The sequence below is a fragment of the Artibeus jamaicensis genome, unplaced genomic scaffold (genome assembly GCF_021234435.1).
Source record: "Artibeus jamaicensis isolate MK-2021 breed Jamaican fruit bat unplaced genomic scaffold, CSHL_Jam_final scaffold_1689, whole genome shotgun sequence".
Lineage (NCBI taxonomy): Eukaryota > Metazoa > Chordata > Mammalia > Chiroptera > Phyllostomidae > Artibeus > Artibeus jamaicensis.
In genome coordinates, this window is record NW_026522029.1 from 9,028,120 (window position 1) to 9,041,565 (window position 13,446).

General features: G+C 44.9%; 1 protein-coding gene across 2 annotated transcripts in view; it reads left to right on the plus strand.

Moving 5' to 3' along the window:
* VAV3 (vav guanine nucleotide exchange factor 3) overlaps positions 1-13,446 on the plus strand; it is a 263,731-nt gene that overhangs the window by 185,776 nt on the left and 64,509 nt on the right. For both annotated transcript variants that reach the window (XM_053655908.1, XM_037152417.2), the window contains exon 19: positions 1,145-1,190. In XM_053655908.1, coding sequence (XP_053511883.1) covers positions 1,145-1,190 — 46 coding nt within the window. The remainder of the gene's footprint in view (positions 1-1,144; positions 1,191-13,446) is intronic.

Genomic DNA, 13,446 nt, shown 5'->3' on the forward strand with positions numbered 1-13,446 from the left:
CCTCAGGAATCCGCAAGACCCCGTTCCACCCATTTAACTGGTGGAAGGAAACAGCAGGGGGGACCCCAAAACCCATGATGAGTGTGTGCTGAGCAAAGCCACGTGTGCTCTGAGTGAAACCGAGTCCCTGCACACAGGCACCGTCCACACCAGACAGGAGAAGAAAATCTGAATCACGAGGGCATTCTAGAATGACAGGGTGTGCATTTCGGCCAGTTATATAATAAAAAGTGCAACTCGAGTCCTTATTAATCAGTGAGATTACCACGGTTATGAGGCAGGCATGAATTTGATATGAAATTGAACTTGTTATGATGCATTTTCAACAGTTTGAAATCTCTTTTGTTTTGCATCTTATCTATGCTTTCTATAACATGCAGTTTTTCTCAGGGATTCCTTTTCTGCGATAAGAGTTTGCTGTTATGGTTCACAAGCCACGTGCCTGTTTTGTTTCTTAGAGAATTAAGGTTCCACCGATGCGCAGTGAAAATACCATTCTCACTGACATGTTTGCTAAAGTCAGACCTCGAGAGCCTTGTTGCGGGAAACCCCCACTCCAGTCTGGTCGGTCAGGCCTCGGAAACAGCTGGTTAGAGTCTTGGGAGTCTTGGGGGTCAGATGTCTTCTCTGGGAACACTGTCCAGCGGAGATGGTCTTTGTTCTTGCATTTCCTGCAGTCATTATGACTTCAAAAAAATGAGTCCTGGTACCCAGAGATGGCTGATGGAGAGCTGTGTCTTTCTCATAGTGCGCCCGATGAGCATTAACAGCTAGAGTGTCCTGGTGTTCAAGTGGAGGACTTAGCAGAGGAACTAAAAGGTTGAATCATGAAAACAAACTTCAGAACCAAATGTTTAGATCGAAGTTAGACTTTTTAATGGGAAAGGCACAGCATTCACTGGCCTTCCACAGTGTCAGGAACTAATATCCTTTTCTGAGAGAAAAAAAAAAAAGCCTGTTTATTCAATTAAAATTTTAATTAAAAACTTAAGCACCCATTTGAAGTATTAGCATAACGAACCTCTCGATATCCATTACTGAGATTCAGCAGTTTATTTGGTTAAGGTTGTACAGTGTTTATTAGGTCCTTTCCAAAGGAAATCACTTTAATAACACGAAGTCTTTGTTTTTCCTTTCCGCACAGAAACGGACAAATGGACTGCGGAGAGGCTCCAGACAGGTGGATCCAGGTATGTTTCTGGTTGTACATCCCTAGTTCTGACTTAGTTCTAAGTGACTAGGAAAATACACGGGACTTGCCGTGGAGAGCCGGCCAGAGTGTCGGCCTTTGTTCCCCGCAGTCTGGTACACAATGTGTGCCTGGGAGGCAACTGTCCACCGTGTCGGTCATTCACGTGACAGAGCTGCCTAGGACAGGGTCACCTGGTGAATAACCAGCAGTCACTCTCGTCCCACAGTCAGCCGTTGAGCTGGTTATTTGCTTTACTGAACAGCCTCGGGCTGCCTGGTCACGCTCCCTCACCCCACACGCTCGACCTGCTCCCTCCCAAACCTGGGAAGAGAACCAACCCGCCCTGAAAAGCGAGCATTTTCTGCAGGGTTGGGGGAGTTCACAAAGCAGCCAGCGCTGGTACCCACCCCACTTGGAAAAATAGTTTTCTTCACCCTGTATGTCAGCTACTGTATAATGGAAGAGAGAACTGGGGGACTCTGTCTGTCTGCAGGGAGAACTGGGTTGTTTTCCACTGAACATCGTGAGCTTTGGCCCGTCATTGTTTTAGTGCCAATATTTTGTCGTCCCTGCAGTAAGCAATGCGTCCCATGCATTAAGCAATGTCTTCCACAGTTTACCCACGATTTATCACATGTAATACAGGGTCATATTATCACAGGTAAAAGGTAGTCATGGCTAAAGGAGCCCAAGTATAGGAACTTGCTAATAAACACAGTGGAACGCCAAGCACAGTCCTGCTGGAAAGTAACCTGGGCTGTTTTGTTTTCCTGTGCCTGCCTGTGTGCACACCTCATTGTGGAGCTGAGCTTCAGGAGCATAGTAACTTCCACCTGAAACCACACCCAGGGCACCACGTCGGTGTCTGGCTGCCTGGGAAGATTTATGGGGCTTTGTGGCCTCTGGCGAGAAATGGCTTCGCTTGCTTCCTGAGCTCCGTTTTGGTCTTTTAACCACAGAGCAAAATTGAGGCCATTAAAAAAACAAAACAGGGCTTCTTGTTGACTTTTTCATAGTTTTAGCTTTCTAAGACACTACCACCCTTTGCAGAAACTTCTGCGATAATATTTAGAAGATTCTGCAATAATATTTAGAAAAAGTGCTTCTGTTCTGTAGGAGTGTATGACTGGGAGTGTAATTTAAAAAAAATTTTGTGGGGGTTGTGGTATTTCTGTTTCAAATAATTATCTATTTATAACGAAAATATTTATGTAAGTATTTTTAAATATTTTCTCTTCTATGCGATTTTCATTTCATCCACCGCTCCCGACAGGAAAATGCGTTTGTTTATGTTATTGGTAGGAGCACATTTGACTATTAATAATTCATGTTATAGCCAAAAGTTTTAGGAGCCCTTAGATTATTTAAAGAGAGCTCTAGTGAATTCACAGATTATAAATATGGCAAAATGAAGCACAATAAACCAGTTTATCGTCCTTTATCTTAAAGGCGGTGGTTGTGTATGCATGTGACTCTTTTGATGTTCCTATATCCTATTTCCTGTTTGTCCAAAGATCTGTCTGAAGGTCATGAAAGACTTCATGAAGAATAAACTTAGAAATACAAAAAAAGTAGTGTTACATGTTATGTTTGTAACTCTATCTATCTATCTATCTATCTATGATCTTTCCATTAGTTATAATAAATGTCTGAGTGTTTTATCATTTGTCCACATTTTTGAAAAAAAGGCCAAACAAATAATTAGCGGTCTTTCCTGTGGTAGCTCTTACTGTGAGGCCAGCTATTTCTCCCTGTAGGTGGCTGTTAACATCAGCCTGGACTTTTGAGTTCATAGGTGGTTGCCTTTCGGATCTTTGCTGCTTTCTTGTGGCAAGTTGCAGAGCTTTTTTTGTTTGGAGTTAACCCTTGCTTGTAGCGGCTTCCTCTGCACCCCCATGTGGCAGTGGTTCTGTGGGTGGGTTTCCACAGCTGTGTGAGATGCCTCACTCCCAACATGTTTAAACCAGGTATCGGTCAGACTGAGGCTTCCTGGACACGGGCAGATTGCTTCCAAGGACATTAGCTTCTGTGAGTGCTTTTCCCAGGCCGTTCCTTTACCTTTTCTCTCCCAGCTAAGTTCGCTGACCTCTCCAGGGGCCGACACGCTGTCTGCTCCCTGGGGCCTCACTTGGGGTGTTGTAGGAAACAGTGATGAAGTAGTTTGGGGGGTCAGAGGTAACTACATCGGATCCCAACTTCAGAGCCACATACAAAGGTACATGGTATAGCTTCCCTGGAGACCTTTGGTTTTGGAAAAGAACTTAATGCATATTTCCTTGCGTAGTAGGTGCTTCATGCATAATTTTAAATGAATGATTATAACTTGTTCTGAATGCCTCGGCTCTCTTGCTTTCTAAATTCTCTGTGCTGACAAAGTGGACCAATGGCAGTAAAGGAACATGCAATAGTCTAGTAGCAGGAGGCACAGCTCTGAGCCACATCACCTGGGCTAGCCACCCCACCTAGCTGTTTACTTGCACTTGACCTTGGGCTATTTGTGTCTTCTCTGCGCTGTAGTTTCCTAATTTGTGCAAGGAGACTAGTAAAGCCCTGCCTTACAAAGCTGCCGTGAGCTGGTTCACGAAGAGTCCTTGTAACAGTGTAGAAAAGGCGGAGGTGACGATTACTATGATGATTGCTTCATGGGAGAGCATGTTATTCCAGTTTGGACATTTTGCCTTGTGGAGGAGAACCAGTAATATTTGCTGGTTATGTCTTTCCACACAGACTCAGACTTTTGAGCTGAATTCCATGGAAGCTAGAAGTTACATAACCACAGCCATTTTCAGAATGGCCTTTGTTGCTTACCCCATGGCCTCGTGATATTTTGCCTATCTTTACGAGGAGGCACCAGCAACACTGGCGGTCCAGAGTTTTTGGTGAAGTCAGTAGTGTTTGTGAGTGCAACAAAGGAATAAAAGAAAGAAAAACTCCCGACGCTGAAAACGTTACTGTGTGCTGTGAAGTTCTTTTCAAACCCGAAAGGCATGAGCTGCAGATTGGCAGTGTGACTTGTTAGCACATTTAAAGCCTTCATGCTTTACTAATAGTGGTGGGTAATCTTTATAGATAACATTTGCAAATGGCTTTTCAGTTCGGTTTACATCTTCTTGTCTGCTGTGGTGTGCTAAGAAGTTTACCGACTTATGGCCTTAACTGTTTTTTATAAATGTAATAACGTGTGAGATGCAAATGCTGGTAGCTCTTTTGGATTTTTTAAATATAGCAAGGTATTTTCATCATTTTGTACTTTTCTTCCTGAGACATCAGATGTTAGATTCAGGAAAATAACACTTAGAAGAGACAGATCAATTATTTCAGGAACATGAAGGTGCTGGGCCTTTTTCAAGAACATGAGATCATAAATCTCAAGAAAATCTGAGCCCTGGTGTAATATTTTTCACCTCAAGGGGCTCTCAAGGTCAGAGTCACCAATTAAATTTTAATACTGAGCTTGAAAAGTTTCCTCCTGTCTGAGTACAGGACACACGAGATTTAGTTTGCAGGTGGCAGGTCCGTGGGCCAGGACACATGTCCTTTTAATCACGTCCCTGTCTTTAGACGATCACTAAATTGTCTCTATTTGCAGGATGCATAACGTCTTGTACTTAAGTCCACAGTCACTAGTGTTTAAAGCATTCAGGTCAGTGTTCTGTGTTGCGCTCGCCGAAGATTAGACGAAGTAGGAGATAAATGTGCCTCATCTCTTCTGATCTCAGGTTCCTCAGGTGGCTTGTGATGACCTTGAATAGCAAATGAGCAGATAATGGTTGAATTGAGAAGGCTCTTTCTCTGTGCTCTGACGCCGCTGACTGCAGAGAGAAACGTGGCTTGCAGACACTGTCTTATGTTCACAGAGGAGATGTCTTAACTGTTTCTGGCAGAGCCGTCTTCAAAGACGGCTGCTTTCCCTTTCGGATGAAAGTAGCCTTGATATAAAATTCCATTCGTATTGTTCTCTTTTTAAAAAAGATTTTACTTATTTATCTTTAGAGAGAGTGGGAAAGGGAGGGGGGAAGAGAGAGAAAAATATCAATATCCGAGAGAAACATTGATCGGTTGCTTCTCCCGTGCCCCGCAACCGGGGACCTGGTCCTCAACCCAGGCACGTGCCCTGACTGGGAATTGAACCAGCAACCTTCCAGGGCACAGGATGAGGCCCAGCTCACTGAGCCGCACCAGCCAGGGCCATTCCTATTGTTATCCTGTGAACAAAGGAACCCAGGAACGCTCTCTCGCGTTTCCAAGTTTGTATTATATGGAGCAGTCAGCATCAGCAACGTCGTTAATTAGAAAGCGTGGCTCCTCTCCACCAGGGATTTACATTCTGCCTGAGCAAGGAGACGCAGGCACAAGTCTTGATTTACGTCCGTGAGTAGACATATTAAGGTGTTTTATTATTACATATATCATTTCATATACTGGTTCACTATGGTGTGGCGTAGTGTCATAAAAACAATGAGCGAATAGTCTGATAAACGTATAAAAAGATGCAATTATGGAGAAGTACGGAAAAAGCAAAAGGAATTGGAAAAGAGAGAAGCCAGTGTGGGCTCAGATTGCTTTCCAGCAGGGTCATCTGTGTATGTTTCCACTTATATAAGTAAAAACTTTACTGTGGTGGTTTATTGTACTGAATTACAATCTATCACAGTTTTCCTTACTGTTTTAATTTCCAAAAACTGAAAAACTCATTTCAAATCCAACCAGAATTGTTGATTTTTTTTAGATGTGATTTTAGACATATTGGCATTTGCTGAATAGAGAAATAATATATTTTTAGTTTCTAAATAGAAAACATTGCAGAGAAAAATATCAACCCGAGATTTTTAAAGTCACTGACCTAAAAAATACATTTCATTCTTTCTTTTCCTTTTTTAAGAAGACAGATGTATGTTCTTGAAGGCTGTAGTAAATGGACTTTCGTTCATAATAAATAAGTAATAACATATCCATAGATGATACTCGTTCCTTATTAGCCAGTCAAACCTGGTTCTGTCTTTTCGTTCACCCGTAAAACTAACTTCTCGTCCCAGGTGAATCCTAATCTACATATTGGAAGCATAATTGTAAATGTGCATATTTCAGAATGAAAGAGTGGGCTTGAAAGAACTGGGGCAGTAGAAGCCAGTGTTGAGATTCATCACAGGGAAGTGAGAACAGCAAGCCTCGTGGGTCCCAGGGACGCTGCTCTGGTTCCTGCAGCCGCTGATTTGTCCCCGGGCTTCTGTGACACTGAGGACAATGGGACAAGGTTTGCACGAAGGCCCGATCCTCTCGTGCTTATTTCAGGTCCATCTGTCTCCTTCCCTGGGAGGGAGGACAGAGTTCTGAAAGGCACGGCCCAGTCCCTCACTCATAGCTTTTTCAGTTCACTTTTTCTTCTTTTTTTTTTTGATACAGGGAGGATTTATTTCTCCTTTTCTAGCCTGTTCCCTGTTCTCACAGGGTCACCATTGCTGTCATGTGGCTGGCAGGTCCACGCCCAGCCAGCCTTTTCCACGGCTCCACTGCCTTCCCCCAGGGAACAGGTGGGCGACCTTCCGGAGACTCCGCACTGGGTGGCCGCTGCCGGTGGAAAACGGTGTCGGTGTCGGGATTATTGAATAAATGTTCCGCACAGAACCGTATCATACACAGAACTGACTTTGGGGTCCCTTATAGGCTCCTAATGCATGATGTCTGTGTTAGTAGGGTAATGATGTTTTTAGAAAATAAAGTACATATCTGTAAAGTTTTAGAAAAAAGTCCTGAAAGGGAAGTTGCAAACTTGGTGAGCTGGTTTTCACGTTTATCGGGGATCACACCTTTCCTTACATGGAAGGTCAGGTGCAGGGGCTGGGCTCCCTTTGCGCTATCGATGGCCCTGGTAGTGAAAGTCTATTCTGTTCCAGAAGAAAAAGAATGTGCCATGTGATGCTAAGTAGACACAAACTTCAGAAATTCCTACTGGGCCAACAACCGCTGAGCGCCCAGTAACCCAGCTTTAGAGGTTTAGGGGGAAGTAAGATGAACGAAAGGAAGCAGGTGGGTAAAACTTACTGTCTTCAAATAACCACGTTTTTGATACAAGTCAAATCCGCCTGATACCAGGAGGAAGGACGTTGATAAGGTAAACTTTAATGTTGTAATTGTTTATAATCTTATAATACTGTAGTTCTATACATAAATAGAGAGACCGATTCTCAAATTAAGTAGAACACTGGAGGGCAGGGTGTGGAATTTGTCACAGTGACCCATATTCACAATTATTTACCTTTTGGTGCATTCGAATCAAGTTGGTTTCTAAAATTTTAATTCGAATGAGAAGGGAAGCTTACGTCGGGTTCTTATTTTTCCAGATACTTTTCCTTTTGAGACTCATTTCTTTCTGTGTAGATATTGGAAATATATGGGGGTTCCCTGTCTTTGAGGAACTGGGAATCTGGTTGGAAAGATAAGCTATGCAGACGAAAAGCCCGTTGGAGGATGATGCCGGCGGGTAGACAGATGAGGGCCCTCTGTGTGGTGCGGAGTGCCTTCTGAATGGTGTCGCTGACGGGAAGGGCTGGCGAGGGAAAACTCACCGTGCCCCCAAGACAAGGAGGCGAAGAGCTAACAAGTAAGCATGTCAGTAAAAGTTAGTTTACGTAAAACTACTGATGTAAAGTTAAACTTACCAGTGTGCTTGTTACGAGGTTTGGGTCAACTCAGTTGTCTATCTAAAGCATACCCAGTGTGCTTTATTTTTTAATTTTGGTTTATTTCTTTATTTTTATTGTTGACACTTTTACAGATGCCCCCGTTTCCCCTGCTCTGCCCCCCTCCTCCCAGCCCCCGCCCCCCCCCCCTCTGGCCATCACCACACTGTCGTCTGTGTCTGTGGGTTATGCATATGTGTTCTTTGGCTAATCCCTTCCCCTGGAGTTTGTCAGGTGACACAAACCCATTTCAAACTAGTTTAAGAGGAAAGGAGAAAGCGTGAGGGACTTCCTGGCTCAAGGAGGAAGTTCAGAGTGCTTCGGCTTCAGGCAGAGTTGGAACCAGGGGCTGAAAGGATATCAGGGCTTCATTTCTCCCCGTGTCTCGGTTCTGTGTTCTTCTCCGCTGGCTTCCTGCCGACAGACCCTTCATCTGGAAGCACGGTGGACCCCCGGCAGCTCCCAGTATGCATTGTCCCACAGCTAATAATTTCAGGGAAAACAGAACAGTTTCCCCAGGAAACGTAGCAGACATCCCAGTAAGGCCCTTCGTTGGCCTGGTCTCTACCACCTGCTCCCGTCTGAGGCAGTGGTGGCAGCCGGGCCGACCTGCCCTGTCCTCGTGAAATTTTTCTGTAAGAAGGAAGGGCTCTGTTCACAGAAGAGTGGGGAGGGAAGAAGCAGCTCAGTGTGAGCAGGTCGTAAGGAGCATCGGTTCCTGCGTGGCTGGGTTTTCCACCTCTCCCACCTTGTCCCCGGTCCATTTGTAGGAACTGTGTTTTTAGAAAGGGAACCCTTTGTTCCCCTGCTTCCTACCCCCGTGTGAGTGCGGGTTGGCCCTGCGGGTTAGAGACCTGGAGGAACAGGCCCTGACAGCAGGTTGGGTGGAGGCAGGGAGCGAGGTGCCCTCGGAGCCGGAGCCGGAGGGTCAGCGTGGGAGTGCTGCAGAACCAGACCAGGCGGCCCTTGAGGCGTTAAGTTTAAGCCACAACCTGCCTCTGGCAGTGAAGGTATAACAAGGAGAGAAGGAGAAGGAAAACCTTTCTTAGTTTTGTCTGTAGGAGGTGCCGTCACTGCCGTTGGCACTTCTGGCCCCCGAGGCAGCCCCTGCAGACGTCTGGCTAGAGAGCTCCGCAGTGGGGTAGATCGGGGTGGTGTCCCGCCCTTGCCTTCTTCCCTGCAGAGTCTGTGTTTCATCATCTCTAAAATGGGGGCAATAGTAGCAGACACACCTCCTACTGTCCCTGGGAAGCTTCAACGAGTTAAGAAGGCATTTTTCAACAAGGTTTTGCACACAGTAGGTGCTCTGGGTGATGGCAGTGGCAGGGACAGTTATGACTTTCGTACACACTCCAGGAACGAGTTTCCATCACTGTGTCACAAGTTACTGTGCTTCTAGCAGCCTGCAACATCACGCATGTGTTATCTCCCGGTTTTCATGGGCCAGAAATGGGGGCACGGGGGAGCTGGGCCCTCTGCTTCTGGCTTTCTCACTAGACCTCACCGAAGGTGTTGGCCAGGGCTGTGTCTCATTGGAAGGTTCAGTTGGGGAAGGAGTCACTTCCCAGCGTGTTTAATTACGTGCTGGCAGGACTCCGTTTCTTTGAGGCTGTTGAGCTGAGGGCCTCAGTCCCAGCTCGTGGTCAGCCTGAGACTGTCTTCCGTGCTTAGCCTCACGGGCCTCCCCCGTGTGGCTGCTTGCTTCGCCAAAGGGTACACGCCAAGAAGGTGACAGTCCCCTACAAGGTGGAGATTAAACTCCTGCATAACACATCCATGGAAGTGACATCCCATCCCGTTTCTCTCGACAAGAGGCAAGTCACAGGTGCTGCCTACATGTAGGGGAGGGGAGTAAACGAGCTTTGAATATCAGGAGGTAGGAATTACTGGGGTTTATTTTAGGGTCTGTCTACCCCAGACTCTTAGAGGAGATACTGCTGTTTTTCAGTGGAGGAAACCAAAGCTCTGAGAAGTTAAGGGACTCACGCAGGGCCACACAGCAGCTGGCTGGTGCTAGGACTTCACGGCAGTGTTCAGCTCCAGGGGCCTCATTCTTCCCGAGGTCTTTCCAGTGCCCTCCTGTGCGGAGCTGGGGACAGAGGGTCGTGCACATCCTGGGGTTGGTCCGTACGGTGCAGAGCCAGTGAGCCGTGCCGGGTGGTGGCTTTTGCAGAGTTCATTAGTGGCTGCTGTTACAGGGCAGATTTATGGGCGATTTTATTTTATGCATTCTTAATTTTGAAACTGTTAATCTGAAATTGCTACAGTGTTTCAATTAATTTGGACGATAAACACTGAGCACCAGAAGAATCCCTAGCAGAAGATAAGGCAGCTAATTAGAGGTTCTAAAACAAACAACTGTGGACCTGGCAGGGAGACCTGTGGGGTGGGGGGGACCCCAGGACACTCGCTCTGCTCAGTGGCCTTGCAGTGGAGAGAATGACTCCTGGCAGTCTAAGTGCAGTCTAAACTCAAATGCAGCTATTTTTTTTTAAAGCCTTTTTAAGGAGTTAACCGTCTGAATTCATGTATACTTTTTAAATATATGCAGTTCTGGAGAACTGCTTTCAGATTATTTTGCACTATTTTGGATAACTCTCACAGTGGTGACAGAAATACAATAGTTAATTGTTATGAAAGTATTTTTTATCTCATTTATGATATTTCATACTTTTCATATCGTTTCACTTTTTTTCTGAATTTGAAGGTAAGACGGCACATAGTTCTTTTTTAAAATAACAATTGGCCTTATTCGATAAATGAGAGTTTTTCAGTTTGAAAATTTTATTGTAAAAATTAAGAAAATGTAAGGAAGTATAGCAAAGTTTTCTGGACAGACTGCCTGTAACCACTCCCTTCTATAATCACCTTCAGCCTTTTATTTTGTTTCCCATTCCCCCCGGCCCAGCCCAGACTTTGTTTAGTGTTGGGGGTAACTGTCTGTTTATTAAACATTTGTATGTTCAGTGTGGGACTCTGCCTTTATCACTTAATGTTGTTTCGTGAGCATATTTGTTGAGCATATTTGAGTCATTTGTTCATTCAACCGTTTGACAAGTCTGCAGGCTCAGTGTTAAAATTTCAAGGATGAGCAAGATACGCTTTCCTTACACAGCACACAGGGTCCTGGAACTGAGGCCAGCCCTGCCTGCAGGGACGGCAGGGCCCTGCTGAAAAGGGACACGGGCTCCAGGGAGGTGACATCAGGAAGTGGTGTCTAAGCTGAGACCCAGGATGTGAGCGGGAGATCACCAGCATATGACCAGAGGCAGCCAAGGCCCTGAGTTCGGGAAAGCACAGAATGGCCGGGGTTGGAGAGGGAGAGCTGTGCATGATGGGAATTTAGAGGCAGCCAAGGCAAGGCTTTGGTTAACTCACATCAAGAAGTTGGACGTCTTGCCATGGAGCGGAGTGTGCCTCTCAGCCAGAGGGGGCCCAGGTCAGCAGGGTCTGGCTCAGAGGTCATCTTCGGCACGCAGTGAAGGGCACCGTGAGTCACTCAGGTCTTCAGAAAAATACCAAATGGCTTCCACATAGTTCACTGTTGGACGGTGGTCTTTCTAATTTTCATCACTATAACTGCTATTTTGGGGGGTTTCTGTATGTGACTATCTTTGCTCGGAGGACTGATTATTATTATTGAAAATGGGGTCAGAGAAGTAGGACTTCCAGGTCAACACAGGAATCCCTTGATTCTAGATATTTGTGTTGCTAAATTGCCTTTTAGAAATATCACATTGAGTTAGGTCTCCACCGTTATTGATGTATGAGACTATGACTCATGTTGCACTTACCTAAACAGTATAATTCTTGCCCTGGCCAGTGTGGCTCAGTTGGTTGGAGCATCGTCCCATAACCAAAAGGTTGCGGGTTTGATTTCCAGTCAGGGCACGTACCTAGCTTGCAGGTTCGATCCCCTCTTGGGGCACATACATATAGGAGACAGCCAGTGGAAGTTTCTCTCTCTCCCTTCCTGTCTTTCTAAAAGCAATGAAAAAAAAAAAAGTCCTTGGATAAGGATTTAAAAAACCCCAGCAGCATGTCTCTTTGTACTTTAAGTCAATTCCATGAGAACAGTGTGTTACTATTCATGTGGTATCTCAGTGGTTTATAACACAATGTGCATTACCTGGTTTCCAGCGAGGCAGATTCTTTTCAATGTTCATTGGCTTTTGGTATCGTCCTTCTCCTTGTTTCTACCTCACCCATGTTTCTGTTCGGGGTTTGGTGCTTTCATTTAGCATCAAGCTTGATTGACAAATACTTCTGGCCTATTACCTGTTTCTCGATGAAGTTTTGAGTTTGCATGTGGTCGTAGTGGTTGGCATTTTGCACAAGGTCTTTTTGGGGTTGTTGTTGCCTTGATTCTCAGGACTTTCTCCCCTTCTGAACTCTGTTAAATACTGACTTCTGGCCTTACTGTTTGGTGTGTGTGGCATTGGACGCGTGCCCTTGAACTTATTTGTGTTTAAGTAGTGGATTAAAATCCTGTGAGCAGTTCTGAAATGTACATCAACATATTTTTTAGGATTTATAGTACAAGATTTTACAGAATCGAAGTTTGCCTTTTTATCTGTTGTGTGACAGCCATGTTACAGTGAGTACTTTCTACTTTATTGAGTACATATTTGGCTCAGATCTTAAGATATCTTGTATAAAATATGTCACAATGTATGTTCTGTGTAGATCGTAAGGGAATACTGTTTTAAACAAATACAGCGTGTGATGTTGAGATTTTCAGGCCTTTCTGTTTGTAAACTATGACAAACCAGGATTCCTTCTCCTAAGCCTTTTTGGAGGTAGGGGGAGAAAGTTTTTTGTGGCTATTTGAGTTCCAAGTATCTCCATTGCTGTCTTTTTCTCTCACAAATACACATCTTCCTTAAATTTACCAATCTCATCTTAACTCACACAACCTGGAGCTGAGATGAGACCTCTGCCCTTAAATGCCCTGTCATTTTTAACAATATTTTTTATCAGAGTTAGAAAATTTCAACTTCTACTTTATCTGAAAGATGCCGTAGGCAAGCCCTTACTTCCAAAGCAGTGTGGAAATTCTGTATTTTACAGCTTTAGTCTGGGAAGTTTTACATGTTGCCATGAAAACATTAGGTGTTTAATACTTAGTCTTTCTTGAGGAAGCCACTTGCAAACAGGTAGAATAATGACTTTGGTGTCCCACCCGGCACGTTGCTCCCGAGGGAGGTCCAGGTGCGGACAGTTTGTGGGTCGCTTCCTGTTATTTCAAGGGGCCCAAAGGAGAAGCATTGGATGCCTTTCACTCAGGGCTGAGCTGTCTTCCTTGGGACCGAGAATTCTCTTTCAGTTTGGTTAGAGCCTGTGGGCAGGATTAGACAGATAAAAAATGAAAATATTCATGCATCTCTCCACCACCACCTGCTCTTCTAGTGCTAATAGTCCAGCCTTTTAACTCCCAGTGGAAGACACTTGCCATTTAGAACATGCAATGCTATGCATTGGGGACCCCATATTTTTAAAAATTATGTATCTTCCATTTACATTCAAGCCGCATCCAAGAACAGAATCTGGCCAATGCTTTTGAAAAAGTGAAAT